This window comes from Phalacrocorax aristotelis, chromosome 8 (genome assembly GCF_949628215.1).
Source record: "Phalacrocorax aristotelis chromosome 8, bGulAri2.1, whole genome shotgun sequence".
Lineage (NCBI taxonomy): Eukaryota > Metazoa > Chordata > Aves > Suliformes > Phalacrocoracidae > Phalacrocorax > Phalacrocorax aristotelis.
This window is the reverse complement of record NC_134283.1, coordinates 39,383,425-39,411,223: the sequence shown is the minus strand read 5'-3', so window position 1 is coordinate 39,411,223 and position 27,799 is coordinate 39,383,425. Positions and strand designations below refer to the sequence as shown.

The 27,799-nt window shown below is 47.9% G+C and overlaps 1 protein-coding gene across 1 annotated transcript in view; it reads right to left on the bottom strand.

The window, feature by feature from the left end:
- The window catches only part of FAT2 (FAT atypical cadherin 2), a 48,681-nt gene extending 34,854 nt beyond the window's left edge, over nucleotides 1-13,827 (bottom strand). The window contains exons 1-5 of the mRNA XM_075102664.1: nucleotides 10,449-13,827; nucleotides 9,681-9,995; nucleotides 2,140-2,201; nucleotides 1,008-1,319; nucleotides 164-374 (exon numbers count right to left, since the gene is read on the bottom strand). Of these exons, the coding sequence (XP_074958765.1) occupies nucleotides 164-374; nucleotides 1,008-1,319; nucleotides 2,140-2,201; nucleotides 9,681-9,995; nucleotides 10,449-13,713 (4,165 nt within the window). The 5' untranslated portion in view covers nucleotides 13,714-13,827. The remainder of the gene's footprint in view (nucleotides 1-163; nucleotides 375-1,007; nucleotides 1,320-2,139; nucleotides 2,202-9,680; nucleotides 9,996-10,448) is intronic.
- Between the last annotated feature and the right edge of the window lie 13,972 nt (nucleotides 13,828-27,799).

Here is a 27,799-nt window from a genome sequence, read left to right as displayed (position 1 = left end):
TGGCTGTTTATGCCTTTGGTGTCTGTGAGAAAGCTTTCCCTGTAGCTCACCTACAACTAAAGCAAACAACTTCATTAGCTCAGGCATGCGAGTGCTGAAAGCCAAGGGAGCTGGGGCAAATGCTCCCAGACACCACTGCCTGGGTTTAATTTCTGTGTCTCACCTGTGATATTAAACCACACTTGGCTGGGGCCCATTTCAGTGCTGATCACTCCCACCATATGGTTTACAGGATCTGTTTCCATCACAGCAAAGTTAAAATGTGGTTCATCGAAAGCTAGTGGCTCTGAGGAAGGGCTGGGCCGGGTGACCCAGCTGATGTGAAGCCGCACGTGGGAGGAAAGTGGTGGGCTGCCGCCGTCTGTTGCCTTGACCTGCCGGGAAATGCACATGCAGTCAGGGAGATGGCTGGTTTAGCCCTTGGAAGCCCGTGGGAAGCTGCTTCTCCCACCCACCAGGAGTTTCAAGTCCCAGTGTACCCAAAATCCCTCAAAAAAATCTTGACCCAGTGGCCTGTGCTCTGGCTGCTTCCAACATAAAGCCATGCAACCCAAATTCCTCTTGGCCATCAAGCAAATCTGCCAAGCTCAATCCACATCTGAGACCTGGATCACAAGCCTCATTGCAAGGACCCACAGAGTGTGGGAGAGCTTTAAACCTATATCTGAGCCCCATGGCCTGATTAGACTGCCAAATGGACACACCGCTGAAACCCAAAGACTGCTCAGGTTTGGATCCACATCCATATGGGATTCATCTCTGCGAATGGGTTGGACAGTTAACTTTAAATTTATCCTCCATTTTTAATAGGTTACGTTCCGCATTTCCAATCATTTCCTCCCAGATTCTCTCCTGATAACCCAAGTATGTCTCATTCAAGCTCTCCTCCCGCTGATGCATTTTTTCCATCTCTTTCCGTGTATATTTTCTGTTTCTGCAGCCTTTCTTCTCTTTCCCTCTCCACCCATCTCTTCCCCTTGCCGCTCTCTGTTTCCCTCTCCTCTCACCGTAAGTATGTTGTATTCAGAGGCAGGAAAAGCTTTCCGGGAGAACACCATGCCGGTTGTGGGGTTGATGGTGAATATCCCTTCCTCCTCCTCCTCAATGGTGTAGGTGATCTGGCTGTTCTGGCCCTGGTCACGGTCTGAAGCGATCAGCCTGTAGACTGGCAGCAGCGTCTCTGAGGCATCTCTCTCGGGGAGCTGCACCATGAAGAGCTTGTGGGGGAAACTGGGAGGACTGTCGTTGGCATCCAGGACTTGTATCACGACTCTGCTGGTGGACTTCAGGGCTGGCTCTCCGTTGTCATTAACAGCCACCTGCCAGCAAGCAAAGGAAGTAGGTGACAGAGCTCTTTGCTGGGACAAAGGACTTGAGACGCCAGCCTTCGTCCTGATAGGCAGTGACTAAACTAGGTTTTTTGTGTGGATCTGCATTTGTATCTCAGCATTCTCAGAGGCTTCGCTCCTCTCTGCAGGGTAAAATCTGGTGGCTGTAGCTGGCACAGTGCACAGGAAGAGGCATCTGCAGGGCTCCTGCTTGCAGTTACTCCGGCCAGTGGGTCAGATTAGTCATCAGGGGTCTCACAACTGAAAATGTATGTATTGCAATGGTGTGGCAAGTTATCACTCAACCTCACTGCACTGTGCCTGTGCACGCTCCCAGCATGTTGCATTGCAGAGAGAAACGTATTCTCCTCAAGCACCCTGATAGACTGAAACACCTCAAGATCTTTCTAATGTGAATAGGCATAGCTCGGAGCAGCTAAGGACGGGGCCGGTAACACAAAGCTACACAACAATGTCTGATGCAATGAGCTAAATGCGAGTGGATTTTGCTGGCTTGCTCCTTCCCCCATAATTTATTATCCATCCTGCTAGAGGACAATTCCAGTCCTCTTCCTGCATTCCCACAGCTTCCAGAATGGGTCTTTTGCTCCAGTCTTCAGTAAGGAAATAGACCCCGCAGTACTGTTGCAGCTGTCTGTTAGGGCAACACACACCATTTAATTAAGATTCCCAGCAGTTGGGAGCTGATGGGATGAGATTCTTTCTCTGTGCTCCAACTTGCAAGGAAAGCTCTTTGAGGACTTAATACACTTGTAGGTAAATAAAGCTAATTACAATCATCATTACCCACCTCTAGGATATGTTCAGCCTTGTATTCTCGATCCAGCTGCCGTGAAGTTGTAGAAATCAGACCTGCCAAGAAAGAAACTCTTTGAGCTCCAAGACAGCGTCCGAGGAAAGCCAGGGCTGATCAAATCCCTGCATGCCCCACATCAGCCTGCCAGCCCGTCCTGTTTCAGGTTCCCTTTGTGATCAGAGGAGGAAGACAGATATGCCCAGAGGGCAAGTTGTCCACTTCCAGTGTGAATCCCTGTGTGGAGGTGCTGCTCTCACTCCTCTGATTACAGAGACCGTGGAGGAGAGGGGACCCCTGCCAGATGCCTACATCCATTGGGGGTTGTCAAGGCATTTGATGAGAAAGGCTGCAGGACCGTGAAAACAAAACTTTTCTTTGCCTCTAAGTAAAAACATTCTGCATGTGCTGGCACAAGTTTGGCCTCTTAAGAAGTCTTGACTCCTATTTTCCCTGTGTTGAAGCTTGCTTTTTGTAATTTACAGTGTTTTGACAAAAGTTTATCTTCTGTCTTGGGAAATACCCTCTATTCTACTGCTAGAACAAATGCATTCAGGCTGAAAATAAGGTACACAGTAGATAATAACATTGGTATATTTTTTAAGCCTTGCTGAGAGACAGGATGAATCCTCTAACAATTACAAGATTTGAGGGGTTTCTAAAAAGTACGCAGTAATTTAACTGGAGGGAATAGGTTGGATGCAAGAGGGAGGAATTGTGGCTATAATAAATGGGAGTTTAAACAAAGTCATCATAATTGCCTCTTTTCAGCCTGGTAATGACTAAGCCGAGTAGATGCAAGTGCGGAAAGGATGGAGTTGGGGCCTGGATTTCCATGTCTGGTTTGATAATAGTTCTTATCAAGTGCCTTGACCTTTGGGGGAAAGAAGCTCTAGACCATTTTCACAGCTGCTTCACAGATGATGGAAATTGTATATATAATGCATGATTTCCTGACAGTCATCAAGTCTGACACCTGTGAGTGGTTTTGCCCATTCCCCCCATCTCCTGCTCCCAGCAGTGTCTGTTATCATGGTGCTTATTCCTCATGAAAAGAAGTCCTGTGTCCTCTCACAGACAAAAGGCAGGGTGAATTTTCCTGACCACCGCAAGCAGTGATACAGGCTCATGCTTCTCTGGGAAATGCTTTCCATGGGAAGCAGTGTGCTTCTGCGGTGGCGTGAGCTCGTGCACTTGTGCATCCTGAAAGACTTGTAAGTGAGAGTTGCTTGAACCCATCTCAACTCTCATTTTTGGTCCAAAGCCAAAAAGTTATCATTAATAGTATTGCTTTCGGTTGTAATACTTGGTGTATTGGTGTTCGAGCACGATAGGCAGGAGAAAATTTCAAATGGCTGCAGGAAACACGAGGCAGCTGAATGAGGGAGCAAGGAGCAGCTGCTTAGAACAAAACTATTGTTAGCTGTTTCCACTTGTTCTCTGGGATTATTCATATTTGGCACCAGCTGCTGCACTAAACATTTATTTGATGCCTTTACAATCATAAATCAACACTCCTTAATGTATTATGACAAGATGATTTGAAAGACTGTTTGCATGTATGTCATGGGGTTTTTTTTCTTCTCCCTAATCTTCATTTTGACATCTCAGCAGGTGAAGGGGACTCAGCAGTGGCCTGAGAGCACAGTGGCTGAGGAGCTTTTGAACCTCTCCCAGGCTCATGGGAGGCTGTAGGGCTCCAATAGCAGCAAAACTCTTGATATGCATGGAAATGCTGTCTTAATGGGGGCTTAAAGAAGGAATTGCATCAGCTGTTCACTGATGCTCCTGTCCACATTGCCAATAGGTTGGCTAGGACAGGGGAGCAAAGCCTAAAACTCCAGCTACCTCAGGGAACGGTTCCTAATTTTGGCATAATGAGCCCATAGGACACAGAGCTAGACATTGACAATACAGCCACCCAATACCTGTGTGCATACTGGGGGTATTTTTATTCTGTCAGATTGCAAAATTCAGTTGCAACATACCAATACCTTGTTTGCACTTGGTTACTGCATGCCAGCTGATGGAAGGTAACTTAAACACTTAATCTGAAGTGATTATTTGGATTTGCCTGGCCACACCCTGAAATTCTTTCATGACCTAACGATAAAAATGAAAGAAAACAGGAATGTAGCTGAGCTTTGTAGAGCTGGAGAAGAAGGACCGCAGTGAAAGCAAATCAACTGGACCTAAATGACTATCTTGAACATCTGTACCACTGAAGATGCTCAGATCACCTGGCTAGGAAGAGCTGACTCCACTCTCTTTCACAGACCTGTACCATATCCCAGCTGGCAGTCTTACCAGATGGCATTTTGGGGTTTAGCTTCATATCTGTTCAGCCACAAGTCAAAGGGTTGGCTTCTCCTAACCCCAGGCAAACTCCTGCTGTCCCTTACCCTGTGCCCAATCATGGCTCCCAGTTCCCCTCTCCATGCCTTGAGATCAGAAAGCCTTTGTGGTTAACGGTTAATCACTCTAATTCCCGTACGGAGCCACGGTGCTGTGCAGCTGCCAAGATGCACAAACTGCCAGCAGTGTTCACACGGCAGCTGAGCACCCAGAGACAGGGAGATGGGCTCAGGCGTGGGGCTTGAGAGAAGCCAGCTGGAATTAATGCATATTTTTATTTGTTGCTCCTTGGTTATACACCCTGTGAAGCCAGAGGGCTAAAATGGAAGTGAAAACTGTTATTAAAGGGAAACTGCCATCAGCTTTCATGGCCTAGGGAAACAGTTCCTAGGTTCTTTCTGCTGCCACCTACAAGGACCTGGGAAGTGAACGTTTAGTTTTTAATGAGAGTGTTTTGTGTGTGCATGTGCACATGTGCGAGTTATCAGTGCAGTCCCTGCACCTCTGGAAAAGACCAGCTAGCCCATCCCGTGGGACTTGTGATTGAGTGGGTGCCCTTTATTTGTGTTTTTGTATGTGGCCCTGAAGGTTTCTGATGAATCCTAGAGACTGAACAAAACTGTCAAAGGTCCTAATTGCACTTGGTCAATTAGCCAAGTTCTGTGTTCACCTGAAGGTCCAGAAATTATCCTTTCTCTTGCTCGCATACAGACAGGAACAAGCTCTGTTCTTGCAGCCTATCTACATGCAGCAATGGGAAAGGATTGTCTGTAACTCTCCTGCATGCTGCCTGGAAAGGGGAGAAAGGAAAGCTGGTCGTGTTGGAACAGGAGCAGCAGAATTAACAGTGTATTGTTGTCAGGGAACAAAAAATAATAATAACTTCTGCTGGCAAGAGCAGGGCTGGGGTGGAGGTTACTGGCCCCCTGCCCTCCCTGCAGGGAAGAAAATCTAAGATAGTTAAAATAGCCCGAATCAGGTTTGCAGGTATTGGAGCTTTGACAAGAGCCTGAGAAGGGAAGAGGTGGTTCTCCTGAAATCCTTTTTCTGTTGTCTCACTGTTGCTTCCATTTCACCTTCTCTTCTCTCCTCTTCCTACCACCTCTCCTCTTGTTCTGACCCTGCTTTGCGCTACTCCATGCTCAGCTGGAGCCTGTGCTATGTTGGCTCGGGGAGCAGCACTGCAACCATCCCTCAGGTTTAAAGAGCAGGCTGTGTCTGGATGTCCTTCCTTGCAGAGAGGATGCTGGGAACCACAGGCATCCTGGGGAAGCCTGTGGACACTGACACAGCAGGAGAAGGATCAGAAGAACAAGCACTAGATAACAGCTGGAGATTAATAGTCCAAAGTAAAAGGGTTCTCCAAACCGCCTTTCAGCAGGATGAATGGCTTTGTCCTGACTCTTCCTGCCAGACTCCCAATTCCTCCTGATCCTGTCTAGACTGGAGCCCCCATCACTCCAGGGACTGCAAACCCTGCACAAAGCAAGTTAAAAACCTTTCTAACAAAAGAATCCCCCAAACCCTACTATCTGCCCATGTATCTATCTATCTCTCTGTCTCCCACAAACACTGCTCTGCACCAGCTGCCAGGCTGGGCTGGAGAGATTCCATTGCCGATGGCAGAAAGCTTTCATCTCACTGAACAGTTTTATTCCCTCTTCTCATTAGCCTTGCATTTATTTTCCCTCTTTTTTTCTCCACCCTTTTTAGGGAACTGAGAGCTGGAAGAGCTTAGAGCCCTTCTTTGGTAGTTCAGGGACGCTGGAGGAACCAAACCCTGCCAAGGGACAGTTATCACGGCCATTCCTTTCTCCTCACAAGGCCTCAGGAGGAAAAGTCAAGGAGCCTTGCTGTGTACATCTCCACTGCCCAACCCACCCCTGTATTGAGATGCTGGATCAAACGCAGAACAAGCCAGCTCCAGGACCATAAATAGGTTACTTGCAATAGTGTGGCACTGTGTCCTGAATAATTATCTAGGGCTATTCTGCAGGGTTATTCTGGGTGTAGATGTGTCCATTTTAACAGTAAATCAGGACCTTAATTCCTATTAGTGCACAGGATGAGAACAAGCTTCCTCCTCTTCTCCTTCTGCCAAGGGGCACCTACCAGAAGAGCCCTGCCTAGGAGAGACCCAGACTGACCTCTGCCTCTCTCATGCTTTGGTTTATTTCAGTGCCAGTATGATATTGAGTTGCTGGAGCGTGTCCAAAGAAGGGCAACGAAGCTGATGAAGGGTCTGGAGAGCAGGTCTTATGAGGAGAGGTTGAGGGAGCTGGGGGTGTTTAGCCTGGAGAAGAGGAGGCTGAGGAGAGATCTTATCACTTTCTACAACTACCTAAAAGGGGGTTGTAGTGAGGCTGGTGTTGGTCTCTTCGCCCAAGTTACTCGTGATAGAACAAGAGGAAACAGCTTCAAGTTGCATCAGGGGAGGTTTAGGTTGGATATTAGGAAAAATTTCTTCACTGCAAGAGTGGTCAGGCATTGGAACAGGCTGCCCAGGGAGGTGGTGGAGTCACCACCCCTGGAGGTATTTAAAAGACGTGTAGATGTGGCACTTCAGGGCATGGTTTAGGAGACATGGTATTGGATTGAAGGCTGGACTTGATGGTCCTAGAGGTCTTTTCCAACCTTAATGATTCTATGATTCTATGACTTATTTGATCTTTGATGGCAGTGTGGGATAGATGGGAAGAGGTCTCAGTCACAGTCTTCTCTGCATGTAGAAGCCTCCCTTCTCATCTGAGTGCTGGAAGAACTCCTGACACATGCAGATTATCCTGTCCTTTGCTCAATTTGTGTGACTAAAAGCAGCAGCCTCTGTGGTTTCCTCTTGAAACTTCAATGTTTATCATTGAATAATGTGACAGAGGTTCAGCTTCAGCACAGATAAGCAGTTCTGCCTACTCAAACTCTTTTACTGTCATAGGATTTGGGATTGACCACAGAAGGAGTACTGGCAATCTGGATCATACAGATCTCTGGCATGTCAAGAACTGAAATATTTCTGTGTCTTTTTGTGATAATTTCCTTAGGTAGTGAAATAAAAGATGCATTTATTGAATTTGAAAAACAAAGAACGTGTCCTAACTAAAAATCCAGAAAAAGCCTTAGTGGTCTAGTAGCACTATATTACTCAGATGTTTGCAGTGCTTTCTCTTTTCTCTTATTCAAACATAAGTCATTTGTTTTGCACTGCCCTGGGACAACTCTTCTTTTAGTTATAACCCTGCGCTGATGTAAATGACCAGGAACTGAAACACCAGCAGTTTATCTTTCAATGCTGCATTACCAGGCTGAGACCAAAGATTATATTTTTGTTCTACTTAATGGAGCAACTATCATGCCCTCATCTGAGAATTAAAATATCACAGCGTTCCCAATAAGCTGCCTACAGCCCTGAAATTTAGACAAGCTGTGATAGTCTTTGGCAGCAGTAGCAGATGACTTCTCTTTAGATACTGTAAGCATGAGGATACAAACTGCTCAGTTTATGCCAATGTTTGCAGGTAATTCTTTGTTCTTTTGGGTGACATGCAAGTAAAACAACAGATAACTGAATCCTCATCAGGCTTGGAAGCAGGTCCTTAAACAACCTCCAAGCTCAGGGTTTAAAGAAGAGACCTCCAGCAGCTGTCCAAGAGATAAGATCAGATCATGAGTTTCTTACAGGACTGACAAACTTATCACTCTTCACATGCAGATTACCTGACTGTAAAGAGAGATGGGATAGGAGATGACTCATAGCCGAGAAAGCTTTTTTTGTCTAAGATGGGAATTAAAGGGTTGGTTTAGAGGTGAGGTGTTTCATTGGTGAATGTTCAGATTTTGCCAGTGTCACTTGATTTACCATAAAACACAGCAGCCTTGGAGCATGGCTTTGTAGGGCTGCACTCACACTGGGGTGAAAGTTTTGCATAGAGAAAGTTGAATTTCCTGCAGGGTGAATGGGTGCAAGCTGGAGCTCAGCAGGTGAGGGGAGCTAGCCTGGTGTCCTGAGATCTGTTTCTGGTCCACATCCCATCAAAAAGGCAGTGGTCTTCTAAAACAGTGCCTCTGAAGGCCACAGAGATCAGCATTTTTGCAAGCTGTCTATGGGGCTGAGTTGTGCATAGTCATCTGGGCTATGTGGGAAAGCTGATTGCAGAGCAGTGCCGTGACCTGGCTAAAAAGCTTCCAAGAGTGGAGGTAGCTACAACTCGGGGCAGCAGTGGTCAGAGTTAGCTGACATCTCCAGGTGTACTACATGGTGCCAAGTAGAGACACCCTATGAATCTCTTGCAACCAGAAGGATTTCAGTGTTTCAGCATAACCGTTTCTTTCTGAACACCTGTCTCCTAGCCAGCTGTAGAGGACTTCCAGATAGCAGTTACACCACAGGTAACACCTAACTGAGAGCTGCATGAGCCTTTTTCAATACGTTCAGCTCCTTTTTCATCAGAGAGCAGGCTTCTATCCCGCTGCAGTAGGTGAACTGCTTTTATCATCTGCAGGAGATCAAAGTCATGCAATTAATCCTCTCTCACACTCAGGATCTGTGCCCTCCCTTCCCTCTTCTCCCAGAAACTGATGGAGCGAAGGGCTCGGCACAGTTTTCCTTGCCAGACTGGCCCAATGTCAGCTCTGCTGGGATAGTTTGAGGAAGCTGTTTACACAAAACATCAGCGGGTTTTTGATGGCTCTGGAAGATCTAGTAATTAATGCTCAGATGAAAGATACTGTCTAGGAAGATGGCAGAAGAGGCTTACTACACTTACTACATTAATAGAGACAGAGAATGGGTGGAGCCTTTAAAAGTAGTGGGATTAATTTTTATTAATCCTGCTTTGGTCTGTCTCAGGAACAGATAGTCACTTCCAGAAAGGTGTTTCCTGGCTCAGGCTGTGCAATAGGGCAGTTGTTTGTAAGGGGGAAGATTAAAAGCAATGGCTTGGTTCTGTTTAAGGCTTTGAGAGTAGCACATTTGTGTCATGCTAAGAGCCATCTGGATGCAAATAGCAGCCCTTAGGTTGAGGGTTTCAATCCTTAGCCACCCCACACAGTGTATTTGGAGACTGGGACTTTTGCTGCAGAAGAAAGGTGTGACAAAGGCAGCTGTGTGGGCTGTTCACATTGAATATGCAACATCCTCTGGGCACTTGGAAGCCTCAAAAACAGATGCTGAATTGGGTCAGTCTTACCTGTAATGAGGTTAATGGCGAAGAGTCCTTGAGGATTTCCAGATAGGATGTGAAAAGTGAGTTTTCCCTCTGAGCTAGAGTCTGGATCTAAGGCATCAAGCTGAAGGACAGATGTGTTTGGTGGGGAATTCTCCATCACAGAGGCATAGAAGACAGGTCTGGACATCTGAGGTGGGTTGTCATTGGTATCAGTGACTTCAATATAAATTTCAGTCACAGAAGACAGAGGAATTGTTCCCAGGTCAAGAGCTAGCACTGTCAGCCAGTAGTGAGATGTTCCTTCTCGGTCAAGTGGTCCTATGGTCCGGATGGTGCCTAGAAGAATGACAGAAAGTGCTTGTGAGGGATTTGAGGAACTCAGACCACTTTGTCCTTAATGGCAGACCAGTCTGTGTCTCTAGTCTGCTTCCTGGTCTTCACTGAGGATATAAACTGTGGCACAAACCTTGTATGGTTGTGAGATTATGTGGAAGGATAGGGCTTGCTTGTGCTGAGGATAATTTGGTACACAAATGAAAGGGAAGACCTCGGTATTTTGGGGGAAGGCAGACATGATTTTCCATTATTTTAAGGAGAGAAACCCTGATTAATCCTCCCCACATACAGGGATGCATGTTGTACATCCCTGCACAAGCAAAAAATATTTGAATGCATGGAACTTTGTAAATAGAGAGAATATGGAAATGTCCCATTGGGTCAAAAAATCAGGCCAAACACAGCATGTAGTTTGAGCCTTTAAGGTACACCAGTACACTAAGTTGTCATTACCTGTGTCCTTTTCAATGTGGAAGACAGACAGTCCAGTGCCTTCTCGGAGGAAATATTGAACCTCTCCATCTTTCCCCTTATCGATATCTTTTGCTGTGACCATCATCACTGATGTGCCCTCAGGGCTGTTCTCCTGCACCCAGCCTTTGAAGACAAAGGAGGCAAAGCGTGGTGGGTGCAAGTTCTCGTTGACATCAAGGATGTTCACTTCCAGGTGGCAGAGGGAAGAGCGAGAGAAGGGCTTCCCACCGTCACTGACCTGCACGGTTAGATTGTAAGAGTCCTTCTTCTCATAGTCCAGCTCCTTCTCCAACCGGAGTGCCCCTGACAGCTTATCCACATGAAACATCATCTCCTCATCATTAATGAGGCTGTACCTCACCTCACCCCCAGAGCCAGTGTCCGGGTCAAAAGCCTCTAGAAACAGGAGAATGGTTCCTACGGGCAGGTCCTCTGGGACCTTCACACTGTTGAGGGCTGGGAGGCATTGAGGGGTGTTGTCATTTACGTCCTCCAGAGTCACAGTGAGATCTGTAACAGAGAACAGCTGGTAGCCTTTTTTGGGCTGGTCCCTAGCTTCGATTTTCAGCACATAGCAAGGCCACAATTCTCTATCCAGGGCACCTGTAACTGTTACTTCTCCAGTGACACTGTTAATGGCAAACTTATCAGTGGGGGTTAGGAGAGAATATTTTATTCTCCCATTGTCATCTGTGTCAGCATCTTCTGCTTTCAGCTGAGCTATTGTTGTCCCTGTTGCTACCTGTTCTGGTATCGTAACCCAGTAGGCACCTTGTGGGAATTTAGGAGTGTTATCATTGGTATCCAACACATTCACAGCCAAGAGTTTCCAAGATGATTTTTGTGGTGTGCCTAGGTCGTACACAGTAATGTTAAGAATGTAAAAGCTAGTTCGTTCATGATCTAGAGGAGAAAGAACTTGAAGGAGACCCAGTTCCAGGTCAATGGTAAAGCAACTGTCGTCATTTCCATCTGAGATCACGTAGACCAATTTCCCACTAAAACCAGTATCAGGATCAATAGCTGAAAGGTCAGCAATAGTTGAGTTAATGGGAACCGTCTCTATGATATCAATAGATCGTGGAAAGCTGTCATCAAACTTTGGAGCATTATGGTTTATAAGGTGCAAGTTCAGAGATGTTTCATCATCCTGCCCATGGCCTTGAGACTGAGACTCAATGGAGTGTATGATAGTTTCTGTCAATTGTTTCAGGACTCCTGTTTCCTCACACTGCATTTTGATGGGAAGACCTTGGCTGACCACAGTGATATTTACAGACGTCGGCAAAGCATAGTTCTCTCCATCTGTTGCAGTTATTTTCAAAGAGTAGAAAAGTGGCTGCTCAGAAGGAAGATCTCGCAGAGATATTCTAAGGGATATTACTCCAGAGATGGGATTCAGTTCAAAATGCCGTAACTCATTGCCAGACTTGATTTCGTATTTGATATGTTGCAGCTCATCACTGTCGATTGCAGAGACTGTGGCCACGGGATTCCCGACAGGAAAGTCCCGTGGGATGGTGCCACTGCAGCTTGCCTTCTCAAACACAGGAGCATTGTCATTGACATTGCTCAGCATGAGGGAGACGTACACCTCCGTTTCATGGCGGAAGGGTGAGCCCCAATCTGATGCCCACACTCGCAGATGATACCATCTCTTCATCAACTCATAGTCCATTGACTTGGAGGTGGAAATTATGCCAGAATAGGGGTCAATGACAAAGGGGACTGATTTCTGATTGGCTATGGTGTAGGTGACAAAGCCGTTGTCCCCTTCATCTTCATCTGTAGCCCTTACTGTTAAGACACTGGTACCAGGAGGAACATTTTCATCAAAGGCCCCGCGGTATGAAGACTGACTAAAACTTGGAGCATGATTGTTGCAGTCAGTGATGTCAATGACAACAGTTGTGGACGTGTGACTGTTAGTGGTTGTAACTTCAAGTTCAAAATGAGACTGCTCATGGAAGTCCATTGCTCTGACTGTAGTTATCAGTCCAGTATGAGGATTGATTTTAAAGCTTGTGCTGTCAGGAGTAGGTCTCAAAATATATTTAAGATTTGGGAAGACTGGTGTGATCTTCACCATAACAACTTGGCTTCCAGCCGGGGAAAATTCACTGAGCTGGACCCGGTACACTTCTTTCTCAAATCTGGCAGAGACGTACTTGGAGGGAGGTATATGGATAACTCTTATAGGAGAGAACAGTGGTGGCTTGCCCTTGTCCTTGGCTTGCAGACTGAGGTTGAAACCAAATGGGTACAGTAGCCAGTTGACCTCTTTGGTTGATACAATCATGAACTCAGTGCTCCCGAAGTAGGATTTGACAGCTTTGAAATGTCTTCCTGGATCTCCATCCACAAAGTCAATCGAATCTATCCCTGCTTCAGAGTCACCACTTTCTACAGACAGAGTTGCATAGATAAAGTCTTCAGCTGAGTCAGGTGGTGTCACCTTCACCGAGGAGATAGAGGGGGGTTTCCTGGCAGATGGCTCCACTTGGATCATGAGACTAGCCAGGTTCCCAAAGCCATTCCCCTCCGTGATCTTTCTCATTCTGTCCACAGCCAAAACTTGCAGATGGTGCCTGCCTCGATGGGTGCTGTTCAGCCTACCTGTGGTCATAACTGCTCCCGTGGTGGGGTGGACAGTGAATAGGTCGGACTTGGTGTTGAGGGCATAGTAAAACTCAGCATTCTGGCCAGTGTCAGCGTCTGTGGCACTAAGCGTGCTGACCACCGTTTTCAGAGGAGTGTCTTCTCTGATGGATACTTTGTAGGAGGGGGGTGAAAAGAGAGGTTTCAAGTCATTTCTGTCCAGAATGTGAATCAAGACTTTGGCCCAGGCTTCATAGGCAAAGGTGCTCTCTGTGGCCTTGATTATTAACATATAACTGTCTTTCACCTCCCGGTTTAAAAGTGCAGCATTGCTGCTCCTGGTTCTTATTCTCAGGAAGCAGAAATCCCCGATCACATGCTCCTCTGTTTTAAAGAGACCTGTGTTGTCTCCAGAGGCTATTCTGTATCTGATGTCCCACTCAGGGTCTGTCTTGTAAATACCCATTTTGACATAGCTCTCCACGTAGGTCTTGGGGGCTGAATTTTCATAGATGGTGGCATTGTAGAAGAAGTGGGTGAAGTGCAGAGGGGAAGTGTTGCCTTTCTCACAGCTCGCCTTGCGGACCACACAGTGCATCAGGAAAACAGCAAAACTCAGGAAGTGCCTCTTGATAGTGACTTCCATGTTGTGGTGCCTCCTAGGGTCCTGCAAGGATTAAAGGGAGAGCTTTGGTAATTTTTATTAAGGCCAGCATGTTAGGGGTCCCCACGAGCTCAGCCTCACCTCCCTACTGTCTGTACCCTGACCTTTGGTGGTGTGATTGTTATCTCAGCTCTTTTTCCCTTCTGTTCCTGCGAGGGGCCTGTCCTCCCACATGCCCATGCTGGCTCAGGCCCATTCACATTCTCTCCTTCAGTTTTTGCCCTTGTAGAAGGCAAAATGTGAAAAGCCATGCGAAATGCTGCGATCAGGCTGACTTCCTATTCTGCGAACAATCTCTCCCTCCCTTCATTCTGCCATCACCCTAGTCAAACAGCATATTTGAACTCCCTACCCGCAATCCAAACCTTACTTCTGTTTTGTTTCTCCATCTTCCCTTCTCCATCTCAACTCCTCTCTCCACACAAGTTCTTGCAAAATATTTTCAAGAGTCAATAACAAACTGTGACTTGATGTCTCTCCTCATGGCTTGTCTTCCCTTTCCTCTCCCTGTCCTACAGCAATCTGTTCTCCTTCCCTGGCAGAGATGCCCTGCTATGCTGTGCAAATTCCTTCTGAAGGGCCAGCTCTACAGCTTTTTGACAGCTTTAGCTCAGGTCCTAATCAAGTCGTATCTCAGTTATTGCAAAGTTCTTCTGTTTCGCAAGTCTGACCCTGGCTGCCTCCTCTGCGTTGCCTGAAAGAGCAGATTTCTAGCAAGACACTTTGACCATGTCACCTTCAGCCATTGAGTAATCTCTCCAGTTCCTCCCTTCTCATGGCAAAGCCCCAGGGTCAGGATTCCTGTGGAGGATCTGCCATCCATGACCACTTGCCATCAACTTCCTTCTCTAACGACGCCTGAACATCTATGGCTCCATGATTTATCTGTGTGAATGTGGTGTATCAAAGAAGGAACTGGGGAGCGCAGACATGATTAACAAGGATGTAACTATTAGCCAGCGTTGCAGAGCTTGTAAAAGGATCAAGGACTGTTCTTTTCAAAAGCTAAGTGTGTGCTGCTGTGTGTGCATTTAGGGGTTGAAACCAGGGATAAGCTAAATATAGGTGCATATATTTCCCCTAGATATCCCAGGAGATCTTTATCTAGGACTGTTTCTTCCTCTTTTAAATTTAAATTATATATCAAGTACCTGCCAGTCATTTGGCACATTCCTAATTTAAACAGGGAAGACTTGTTTTTCCAGACACTTTTTCAGGACTCATCTCTTTAAAAGCCAGAACTAGTTCAATTTATAAGTCAAGCCAAATGTTGAGAACAAATTATCGGAGCCTAACTAACAATGTGTGTTATATTCTCTCACTGAGATAGCTAATTACCAAGACATACAAACTTCCTTCAAATCCCTTTTTCCTTGGTAAACAGATGCCAATCATGCAGCAATTCCCCTGCTGTGGTCATTCCTTTTTGAAAGAAATAATCTGAAGCTGAATTGCAGCCTATCTCACTAGGAAGTGAAACTAGCAGAGGTTGCAGAGAAACCAACACAATTTGGATTTGCCATAACATTTAGACTCTTTTTTATTACATCATTTCACTTCTAGGAAATACGACATAGCTCCAAATGCACAGCAAATGAAAGAAAATCTTGGAGGACAGGGCTAGGTGATCCAGAAGGGCATGTGGTTCCTTCTGAGAAGGTGAAAACCATGTTCTTAAAAGCTCTGCTTGTTACTTAACAGTGCTTAAGAGTTTTGCAGCATGTAGGGACTTGCCTAGAGCTGCTCCCTTCCAACATTTTCAACTGCTGAACCTGGAAAGAAGGTGTATGCATGCTGTGTGCGCGTGTGTCTACTAGGACTGTGGAGCAGGAAAAGTCACATACAATTGAGAGTAGAATAAGACAGCAGAATAAAACAGCAACAAAAACAAGTGCTATTCCTTGAACAGCAGAATTAATGAAGCCAATCACTTTGTATCTGGGCTAATTGACTTTTTAATTGAATTGTACTGAAATGGCAATGTGAACTCATCTCTTATAAGACATCAGAGAACCCACAAGGCAGAGACGTTATGAACTCCACAACCACAAGAAAAGCTGGAGCTAGAGCACATGCCTTTTCAGGCACTAGCAATTCAATATAGGAGCATAACCTTGAGCAAGAAGTGGGTTTTCTGGCATTTAGCAAGACGCAAACTTTCTTCTGAATCTATCCTGGAATGTCCTTAACCTCACTCTTGTCTTTAGATTTCCTGATGTCTAAGAAGGGCTTCACTTAGGTCGGTGTTTTTTCCTCTGTGGGGGCATTTAGCAGGGTTTTACTCCTCTGTCTAGCTAATTATTTTGCAAAACCTGTCATGACCTCATATTTCTGAGAGCTTTGCTCTCAATTACAAGCTGGGCTAAAAGCAATCAATGGATTCAGCAGTTATTATGAGGAATGGAGAGTAACTACGCACATGGGGCATGAGGCAGAAGCCTCATTTCCACTGGAAATTATCTGAAACATTGAAAGGCACAGCCAAAACTTAGTGATAATTTTCTAGGAGGCATCACTATCAGCTTTTGAAGCCTAATAGCTTCTCTCTGTGGCAGAACCCATGCCCAAGGCCCCAACATTAGCACAGAGAGCCTGTTGTGTCCTCTGACAGCAACTGCCTGTGCTCTGAGACGTGCTGGTTCACCTTCTTTACGGCATGTGCATCTGCTTGGACAATTTCTATACCAATATGGCTGGGGTAATCCTACCATTGTTTGTGCAGTTCCACACAAGCCCATGTTTGCCCTCTCTTCATTTATCCTTTGGTAGAACAATGAGATGGAGAGGGTTGGTGACACTAGCGTCCTTCAGAAGTTGGCCTGTTCCAGTTGAGTGTCTTGGGCTTCTGGAAGAGCTCTCAACTTCCCACTCCGGGACTGGAAATCATCACCTACTCCTTGTTGCACAGGGAAACAATGGCACACTGGATGTTTCTGTTTCTCCAGCATAGTTTTAATGTAAGTTGAAGAGTAATAGGGGTCCCAGGAGATAACTGTTCAGTCCCTGCTCTGTCTGCTGTTTCTGGGATCATTTACACCACATTCACAATGTAAAACCATCCAGAAGTGGGACTGGAACATTTCCAAAGGCCGTGGTGGAGCTCAACAGAAAAACGGGGCACAGTGCTCTGAAGAAAAAGCAAACCTAGTTAAGTACGGCCTTGGTTCAGCTCCAGGGAAAGCCCCAGTGGAACCGCCCCTGGAAGGTTTCAGTAATGAACTAGCAGAAACGAGGTGGGTTTCTGTGACTCTTGTACTGTAGCTGGAAAAGCTATGCATAATGTGAAAACAGAATATAATCAATTTACTAGCACTTAAAATCCCAGAGGGAGGTGGGCTGCCAAGGAGGAGCAGCACTGCCAAGCTCAAGGGTCCTTGCAATGGAGTTCAAGGATCTCCACATTGAAACTGGGTGAAATCAACTGTGCTTGTGACAGATTTTCCATGTAGATTAGGAGAACTATTTTTCCTGTTTTTCTGAGCTGTGCCACCCCATGTTCTTGCACTGACAGTAATTAGTGCGTGATCCATGGAACCTGTGGCAAGGGCCATACTCCAGGGCTGTCATGTCAGCTGCAAGCATTAAACACTTAAACACCCTCACTTGCCTCTGGTCCCTCATCTCATGGGATCCATTATAGCTACTCCTGAAAGCTCTCTGCTTCTCACTTTCATGGTTCCCCTTGGCACAAATGCCCTCCTGGAGCTGGTTGCACGTGGGGAGGCAGATGCACTGGAGAAAGCCTGTTGGTGGGATGGAGCGAGGCAGGTAAGGCATGCTCCTAACTGAGGGAAATACCAGGGCATCATTATGTGGTGATTCAGCCTCCTCTCCTAATCAGAAGGCAAGGATCAGAGAGCCTCAAGGGGCTTCGCCCTCAGCCCTGTAGATGCAAACTCCTCGCAGAGCGAGTAAACACTCTGTGTATCTGTAATCACAGCCTAAGTGTGCATCTAAATTTAACATCCAAATTGTGAGCTGCTGTCAAAGACATGCCCAAATCTGTTGGTTTGAAATGAAGGAACAAACATAGCACTGAGGTTCAAAGCGTGTGTGTGTGGAGGCTGTGGGGATGGGCGATTCAGGGGGATCAGTGCAGGGCACAGCTATTCTGGCTGGCTGGGGCATGGCCTGGGGGGTCCTTGCGGGGGTCTCTTGTGATATGTGGCCATGTTACATTTGTCAGCCATATTACAGAAAAGTGCTGTAGCCTGCCAGGAAGCAGGTGTGTACCCAGTCCCACTTTTCAGTTCCCTTCAAGAGGAGAATTTAAAAGAAACAAAACCCCAAAACACAAAACATGTTGAGTGCTGAGTGTACCAAGAGCAGCATTCTCCTTGCTGGCTGTGGTGGGGGCTTGACCCAAAGTTTTGAGATCAGAAGGTTAGAGAAAAATAGTCATTTTGATGGGAATATAAGGACAACTCTTCCCGTATTGCTCTTTTGCCAACATATGTCCCAAATACTCTTTCTTCCTCTTTCTTTCTGTCTTGTTCTACCCCCTACCCTTTTCTGGCTCCTGTGTTTCTCTTCCCTACAAGAGGCAATCTCCCCCCTGGGATAGGTACCGATCAAAACCATCCCCAAGCACATCAAAGTCTTTGTTGGAGGCTACAAGCACTGGGATCATGGGGGTGGGGGTGGGGTGGGTGAGGGGGGGGAGAAGGGAGATATGCTTGGTTGTTCAAATAATCAATGATGGGGCAGTTTAATGGTAGGTCTGAATTTCATTGGTTATTGGGGAACAGAGACAGAGAGCAAAGGAAGCAAATCCTATAAGATGATGGGTACAAGGCTTAGGAAAAGTGAGTAGGAGTTGGGACTCTGCCTCCTCCTGGTTTAGGTGGTAGCTGAGCAGAAAGGGTTCAGCTACAGTTGGAGCAATGTCCTTACAGCCACCTGCCAAATAGGATTGGAAAGTTACAGATATAAAAAGTATGCTTCTTGTAGAGGTGTTGAGCCATGTCTGTGAGCTGTTTTGATTCCCAGCACTGAAATAACCCATGTACAACCTGTGTGGGGGCTGGGCTGCTTGGTTAATGTTTGCCCTCTCCTCTGCTGCAGTAATGCTGGTGGGATTTAGATCCTTTTCCACTTGGTGTTTCACTCAGTTTTGGCGAGTTCCCTGCCGGTTGCTCACAAAGCTGGACATGCAGGGTTTGAATTCCGTGGGGAGACAGGTATTTTTTGAATGGTTCTTTTGGACTTTGAAAAACAAACCAACCCATCCTTTCCCAAGCCATGGCACAGAGCTGTTCCCATGATCTTGGCAGTGTTTCTGAATCTGGGCTAGTGGCTGTCACTGTCCTTGGAGATCCTGCTCCTGCATTCAGTTGTGCAGAGTCTGCTAGGTTTTGTAGTGAAGCAGAAGAAATGCCTCCTGAAGGTATTACACAAAGCCAGAAAACTAATGAAAAGAGCCCCTCAAGTTAGGTATTTCCTTGCTCAGTGTATCTCGGGGTTTTCCAGTGCTTGTGGATGGTTTTCAAAGGGCTGATTTTCACAGAACTCTCTCCTGCACCAGTCTGCTCAGGTGCTGTGTTCATGTGGGTATGACTTTTTGCTGGATTTGCAGATTCTACCAGGGTGCAGCCAGTCTGTTCCTTCCCCATCTCATCTTTCCAATCTCCAAATGACTTGGATAGACCTTTGGAAATTTTTTTCCAGATTGCTAGACAGCCTGGAGCAAGTGGCTGATCATTTAAAACCTGGTGTGTGTGCCTTTTACAACGTCCTTGCTTGGAGTGACCTGTGAAATGCTGCTCCTGTTGTGCAGCAAGTGGCTCATGGGCAGTGCCAGACCCGGTGCTGTAGCCATTTCATGCTTCAGTTCTGTTCCTGGTGATAAAGTGGCTGTGTGCTGACAGGGTGGGCTGTACTGGGGGCTGCTGAGCTATAAAGCCATGGAATTAATGTGTCACACTGGTGTGTGGAGCAATGACTCTTGCTTGGACTGTGTGGCAGGGCAGGGGGTCACACACAAGTCCTTGATCAGAATGGATACAGTCCTGTAAGTACCACAGAGATGCTCATCCCATCATCTGCTAGCTGGGCCAGGCAGGTGCTTTATCCTGGGGAGCTTGGGTATCCTGGGGATCTTGGACCAGCAGCCTCTAAGCAGTGTTGGAGGAACAGACACTCTGGTGAAGGTGTTTGGGGGAGGCCTGTGAGTCATTGACTTGTGTGGGGCAAGCTGGGCCCCAGGTTGGTAGACCTGGCATGGTGCTGGGACATGCTTTTTCTCTGGTCAGGCTGTATTGCTGCAGGGGTTGGTAAAAATAATGTTTTGTTCTGAGACAGCGCTGCCTTTCCTGGATCTAGTCTGCTGCAGCCAGTGGACCTGCAAGGGGTCCTTCTAGGACCACCGTTCAGGGCTGGCAGCAAGAGCATGGTGGGACAGCTTCTCTGGAGCAGTGAAAGCAGATGCACAAGACATAGGTTAGTGCGCAGGAAAGGAGAGAGTGGGGTGGCCTTCCACATGGGAAGGGCGGCTGGGAAGTGTTTAGTTACTCTGACATCCAACTCCTCCTTCCCCCCATACAGCCGAATGTTTTTGCTACTGTTGTCACCATGTCAGTTGTTCACAAGTTGGATGCTCAGATCCAGACTGGCTCTAAAGGCACTTTCTTCCATGACACCTTACTGTGGCATCCCCTGGCCAGCCACTTGCCTCCAGTGCTCACTCCCTTTCTGCTCGGACACCTTGTCCATTGCCCCATGGCTTTGACTGTGCCCTGCCCCTCTACCTGCTGCCCTGGTTTGCTCCTCCACTGGAGCATGAAGGCGCTATGTGTCTGCCTCCAAGACATCCTCTGTCTGTGAGCAAGGCACTACCTTGTATGTGAAGCTGAAGGCTTTCTCTTGTCGCCTTTCCACCTGTGATGTATGTTTCTGTCCAATGCTCTGTGAAGAACCCAGGGAGAGCCCAATCCTGCACTGCTGCCAACACCTAAGCCTGCCTCAGATATGTCACATAGCTGAGGTTTCTCTGTCATTGTTGTAAGCCTCCAGGAGCTCATCTATTAGGCACAGGAGAACTTGAACAGGCTTGAACTCCCTGTAGAGTTATAAGGGTCAGTGATCTTTATCTGTCTTGGCATTGTAACATCATTCTAGAGCAAGAGTTAATCACACAGCTCCAGAGCTGTGGAGGCCTCGGTGGGGGTCTGAGGGAACTTTGCAGTGCCAACTGCCTTGCTGCTGCCTCCTGTCCCAGAGAAAGTGTGAGATCAACGAGGCTGAGTTGCTTGTGCCAAGGGCAGGGTGAAGTAGCCTTATGCATTATTCCTACTCCCCTTCCTCTGCTCTACCCTGAAAAGATCAGCTGCTTTTCCCTCCTCACTGACAGCTTTCTGCCCTCCCCAGTTATTGGCAACGGAGGAATAAATCCTGCCTGTTGTCCAGAAGCTGCAATTGCACAGGTGACAGGGAGGTGTTGAGGGGTGGTGGCTGTCTCCTTGGCCAAGGGCAGTGGCTAGGACAGCCAGGAGATGGGGAGGAAACAGCAGATCCCACTGGTAGCTCTGATGGGGACGGGGTACCTGTTGCCTGTTAAAAGAAACAGGCCTGGAGGCTAGAGATGGGCAGTGCCAGTGGGAAGGGGGCTCAGTGGGACCTGCTCACCTGTGTGCGAGGGGCCCAGAGGCTGAACGCTGGGATGCAGCCGCCCAAACATGTTGGCACAAAAGCCAGCTGCAGCATGCCAGGTACTCATGTGAATGTGCTTTGACCCTGCTGCTGCTGGGACCGTGCACCTCTCTGGGATTCAGCTCCCATGGAGGCTGTTAGTGCCAAGGGCTACATACCTCGGTCACTGCAAACTAGCTGGCCCAGCAGGCATGCCGTGGCCATCAGGACAAGCTGTGAGAACCCACAAGGGATCCTGGGCTCTTGATTGCTTACTTCTGCCAAAACTCATACTGGGTCTTTCACATTTTCCTCATGCTTGGGATGCAAATTATCTTGCAGTGATAATCACTCCCCTGTGTGCAGACTGCTGAGGGAAGTTGGTGTTTGGGACCACATTGTTGGTCATCCCTGTTACCCTTTGGAGCCACTGGCCAGTTTCAGCCAAATTTAACCAGATAGGTAAAGACTTGAAAGGAGTTGGGTTTGCACAAGCTTGTGAAAAGCAGAAGGAGAGAGGAGAGAAATCCAAATTAGGACTCCCAGCTGGAAGAAAAGGCTCTAATGTGAACCCAACCCGATTATTAGACATCAGAGAATCCACACAAGAGAGTGTGCCCCAGGCAACCAAGCTTCATGAATTCTGCTGCTCACAAAACAGCTGTTTATTTAGCTGCTGCAAAGCCCGTGAGATCCTTTCTGGGATCCCAGCACACAACTCCCATCTGACCCACCAGATGTGTGAATCCAGACCAGGCTCAGCTCCCACCCCAGCCCCGTGAGAGGAAAGGCTCTGCCTAGTGTTTGAAGGGGCTCTAATCCTGAGCTGGTTGACCCTGTGAGTCCTCATCTGTACCTTAACTCAACATGGATGTTTACAACAAGGACATGGGCTACATCACCTGAGTGCCGGCAGTCCTCTGATGCCCTTTTTTGTGATTCCCTGTGGGAAACATACATGTTATCCTATGATCAGTAGCATTTGTTGGGAAGGAGTCCAAGAGCATCTTGGCATGAAGAACTGTGTGAGGGACCACATGCCCCGCTGGATGCAAGCGAGGAGCCCCAGCGCTCAGCAGGATGTGGACCGCTCGACTTCTCTCTGCCCTGCAGCACAGCCCTGGCTGCCGTGCCTCCTCCTTCACCTTTTTCTCTCCTACCAAGCATTTCTCATTCACCCGCAGACCTGTCCCTGCGCTGACACGAAAAACTGTTCATTCCCCTGCCCAGCACCCTGCTGGTGTTTCCCTTCTGGTGCCTGAAGGTGAGCACGGAGAGCAGCTTTCCGCTCTGCCTGCAGCCTCTTTCACTCTGTTGCCATCTGTTTGCCTTGCGCTGCTCCTTCCCGTCCCTCTCCTGTGTTTTGGAGGCAGCATAAGGACACAGAGGACAGAGAATGAATGAGATGATCAGGGCATGATCCTCCCTTGTAAAGGGATGGCTGGCCAGGATGCCAGTAGCTGTGCCACAGAAATTCCCTGCAGCAGGCATTTACTGAATGCAAAGAGATACCTGCAAGCTGATAGAAAACCTTCAGCTCCCAGACCTGCCTGCCCTCAGGAAACCTGCCTAGAGCAGCCCACCCCCTCTGCTGTATCCACAGCGCCATACACGCTGTTGCAAAGCCATCCCCTGGCCTGGGGAGCTCTGGGTTTCACCAGAGAAAAGATCAACCCCGGAGACAGGCATATTTGCCCAGGCCGGTTCTCATTGACACAGCGTGTCCTTGTCAGCTGTTGTTACGCTCCCAGCACAAGGCGCTACCTCCCACTCCAGACTGTCTGCTGGAAGCACATTTCTGAAAGCTCTCACCGCTGCAGCACTTCTGCAGAGCAGGTAGCTGTGCGTGGATGCTGCTTGCAGCACCTGCAGCAACCAGATACCAGGCTGGGCACACGACGTCCCTGTCAACCTGAGCCATGTGGAGTACCTATTCATGGCATAATCACCCTATCCCAGGCTGCCTGAGTCACAGCACCCATCCAAGGCATGGTCTGGTCAGTCCAAAATAGTCCCACAACATAAGAACATCAAAATAGCCATGCTTGGCCATCTCACTATAATGTGTCTCCCAAAATGGCCACTTTTGCTTAGTGGAGGAGCACAAGAAACAAGGCACGTGTCATGTGCTCCTTCTCCCACTTCCCAGCATCAGTGCAAGTACATGGTTGTTCTTGGGCTGTTGTGTTTAATACTCCACTGGAGCTATCCATCCCAAATGGATCGAAACCTTGTTTGAAGCCGAGTACACTTTTCGCCTCTGCAATATCCTGTGGCAACGTGTTCCAGAATTTAATTATGCCTTCTGTGTGGAGAGAAAAAAAAAAAAAAAGGGAAAAAAACCCCAACTTCCTTTGGTTTGTTTCAAACCTGCTGCTTGTTCATTTCTAAGCTACAAACCTTCCTAACAGCCCTTTCAACCTGCCCCTCCCTGGAGCTTCTTCTTCCAAGAATTAGGAAAGAAAGTTTCTTTGCTAATAAACCAGAGTGTGCCCCATTCCCAAGGAAGAAGTGTGGTTGAGAGAAAAATTGCTTGCTCAGCAAACCAGCTTGCTAATAGACAATGGAGCATTGGTGTTGCCATCCCAGTTTAAAAAAAAAAAAGGCAAAAAAAGAAAAAGCTGAGGGTATTTAATCCTCTTATGCTCGTGCATGATACAGAAGAAAGCCCACTACTGCTTGAGGTGCAGCTGTACTTGCATACTCCACACGTGGCAAAAACCAAAGCAAGGCGCGCAGAGCAGGGAATGCCATTTCTGGAGCACGGCGGTAGCTGGAACGATCCTCTAGGACTTGCCTTGGAGCAGTTGGCAGGAGCGTAGGATGCAAAATGCATTAGTTTCTAACAGATGTTTGATTCCAGGTGTTACACCTCCTTTGAACTCTCCCTTCGTACATGAATGATGCTTGTTTGTTTGGAGGGCTGGGAGACACACTGGTTTCTGAGAGCACTGGGATTTGAAACACATTCATGAAGGAAGCTGCAGCTAAGGGAAAGGCTGAGGAGAGGAGCCGATCCTGGTGCACTGTCTCCTCTGCAGGCAGGGTGGTTGGGCTCACTTTTGCAACGTTAGGGAGTATGTTAGGGCACAACAAATGGACAGGGAGAAACAGAGAGACTGAAGCCCCTGTCTGGGTTAGAAACCTCTTGCCTGATCAGTCCCTCAGGAACCCCAACCACTTATCAGACAGGCGGATGTCCCTGAACTGTTTGCGATAAGATGAGGTGCGCTGCATATTAGGAAATGATAAGGGTGCACAATACCAAGCCCAGTGATTTTGCCTCCCTGCATACCGAGACAGCCCAGCCTTCCTCAGGAGCCCGATACAGACTATTTGCTTTCCGTCCTGAGGCTCCGATAACCTCCCAGGTCTCTCTAACTGACAGCCTGGAGAGCTGTGGCAGCTCCCTGTGTGTCCCGTGCCTGCTCTTTGCCCCGCCGAGTGCCAGGGCAGAGGATGCAGTGGGCTCCGCGCCCCCCTGCCTGGATCCAGGGCACCACGGGCGAAGCAGGAGCGTGTCGGCCACGGCCCTGTCTGCCCAGCAAAGCCTGCCCAGCTCCGGCCACCACACCGCCTGAGTTTCCACGCATCCTGGAAACTCTCAGCATTTTGCAGCAGCAAACCCAAGTGAGAGCCAGATTTTTCAAGAGTTTTGTCCAAAGCAACCCCTGTTGTGTTACAGCTGATCTTTGCCCCCCCTGGAGCGCTGCACTTCACTGAGTCTGTCTTTAATTCCCCTCGGAGGCTGATTAGCTGATAACTGCTGTTCGGAAGGGTCCCCTTTGCTCCAAATGCCCAGGCCTCCCTCCCTGTATTTTCCCAGGCCTCCCTCCCTGTATTTTCACTTCTTTTCTCAGCACTGCACATGTACATGGGAAATAATTCCTGCACACCCTGAACTGGGATTGGATTTGCTCTGAGATTTCATCTTAGCTTGCCATCAGATACCTCATAGGGAACCAAGTTGCATTGATGCAAATGCACACTTTGATATATGCGCTCCCGTGCAAAGCAGGGACCGTGGCTCTTGCTTCAGTTCCTCCTTGCTTCTGCTGCCTCTCACGGAGGGGGACCAGGGCAGGCAAGGAACTCTTGGCTGGCCGAACAGGGAGGCAGGACTGGGGAAATGCCAGCATTGCATCTACGTGCAGGGATCCCCAAGGCATAGCTGAGTTCGAGCTGACAGTGGAAGTGGCTTAATGGGGAACACGGAGACAGAGCTTGGAGGGGTACCACCTTGCCCTGGTTAGTGAAGTTGAATATGGCCAACACCTGAGCCTACAGCTGGACGCCATCACTGCTCCTGCAGCCGCACATCCATTTACTCCAGCACAAGCATGCTCCCTGCAGGAATCCTGCCCTATTCAGACACCTGGAGTACTCCTCTGTTCAGTCCCTTCTCGCTTGCCTTGCTCAGCAGCCTGGCTTTCGTGTTTGCTACCCAGAGCCCACCTGCTTGCACAGGCTGCAGCGTGCTAAAGTTTCCCAGCTAAGACCAGATGCAAACTCCGTGCAAACAGAGCTGAAGCTTCTCCTGTCTCCTTCCATAACCGTCCATACTAGGGCTGCCAGAAGGGAGGAAAAGATGAAAGGCTCTCCCTTTTCATCCCAAATCCATATCTTTAGGATAAGGCTATTTCCAGCAAAAGTTACTCACATATAAAAGCAGTTTCATGACTAAATCTCTGCATCGTCCATGCCTTCCTCCATCCATGCTGTACAGACTGACTGCTCCCTGAGTCATTTCGACTTCCCACACCAGCGAGAATCATGCCTTACCTGTTGCAACAGGAGAGAGATCTCTCCTGAAGTTTACTGCCTCTCTGCCACCACCGCTGAAAATCCTCTCCCGCAGCAGCACCTTGCTGGCTGCTGGGGGTCCATGGTGCTTGCAAATCAGAGGAGAGGGCTTGGAGAAATTCCTGCAGGAAGGGATTTTGCTCACTGAAACTCCGGCAGCACGGGTTGAGAGCAGCAAGGGAGAAAGTTGCAGGAGGTGGAACTCCCTTGCTGAAGAGCCAGCCCTTCCGTGACAGACTGGAGGAGGAGGAAGAGGAGAGGCATCGCCTGCTCCTGTGCTGGAGAGGTGCACTTGTGTGTGTGTATGTGTGTGCGTGTGCATGTCAGAGCTGGGCAAGCACCCAAGCCTTAGAGCCAAATAATTGCAGAGCTTTTTACTATTAGATTAACTGGTATTGTCATGAAATCCAGGACCTCAAACGGGGGGGCGGGGGGGCATGGAACATGTCAGGTAAATCCCTCCAACACACCTGAAAAACCCAAAGATTGTTTTTAACTAGCTGCCAGGTGGGTGTTGCAAGGAGGGATGGGGAGAAGGGGGTGGGGGAAACCTGAATCTGCCCTCAGAGCAGCTGCGTGTGGAGAGGCACTTTGAAGGTTGTTGTTGTTTGTGTTGGGGGAGCCCCCAGAAACCCCAGCTGCCGCCAATAAGCCCCAGGGTGCTCGGTGCTGTACAGGCAGAGGATGAAAAGGTGGTCTCTGTCCTGAAAAGGCAGGAGACAGAGAAAAGGGAAGGAGGCAGCAAGGAGAGACGGCAGTACAGGGAGAGCAAACATTGTACTGGAGCTTTGGGGGGTTTTCTTGGCAAAGAAAGAGCATCCTGACTCTGGGGTGTTGTTCAGGGCTGGACTGAGGGAAGGGACACAGACTCTTCTGTGGGTGTTCCTTGTCACATTGGCTAGGACAAGGGCAGTCTGTGGGTAGCTTCAGTCCTCTTTGTCCCCCTCCCCTCCTCCTTTTCCCTCCAACCCTCAGCAAATACTAATGTACCCATTTTTGATTGCAGTGGGGTTTGAACAGATACAGTGGTAGATCTCAACATGGGAAATCAATGTTCAGGTTTGGGTGAAGTTTTTCTTCTCTGTGGTGAGTTTTCACAGATGAAATGACTAGAAAGCTTTCTGTATATTTTTAGGAAACAAAAACAAGTGAAGAATATGAAAACTGGACAATTTTAATTTTAAACATTCTGAATAGGTGCCTAGCTGTTCCTATTGAGGATCTGTGCAGGGGACAATGACGGAAGTGCACACAGGAGTGGGTAAAGGACAGGGACAGACAGACCCCATTAACATCCCTTTTGTGGAGGAGTGGTTAGTGCAAACTTGCACCTTACTAGTCAACAGCAAATCCCCCAGTACAGCACGTTATGATTCCTCCAGCCACACATACAGCTTTGACCGGAACTTGTCTCAAACTAGACACTGTTGAATTAAATCAGGGGACATGAATCCATGGGAAAATCCATGTGATTTCATCATGCAAATAGCAAAAGATGTGAAGAGGTTGAGCAATCTGGTAAATTCACCAGAAAATGCATTTTTGATAGAAGCAAAATTATTCAGCATTTTAGATTAAATGTGATGAACAGTTTGTACCAAGAATGAGAAAGGAAATTTGCATGGCATGGTGGGACTGA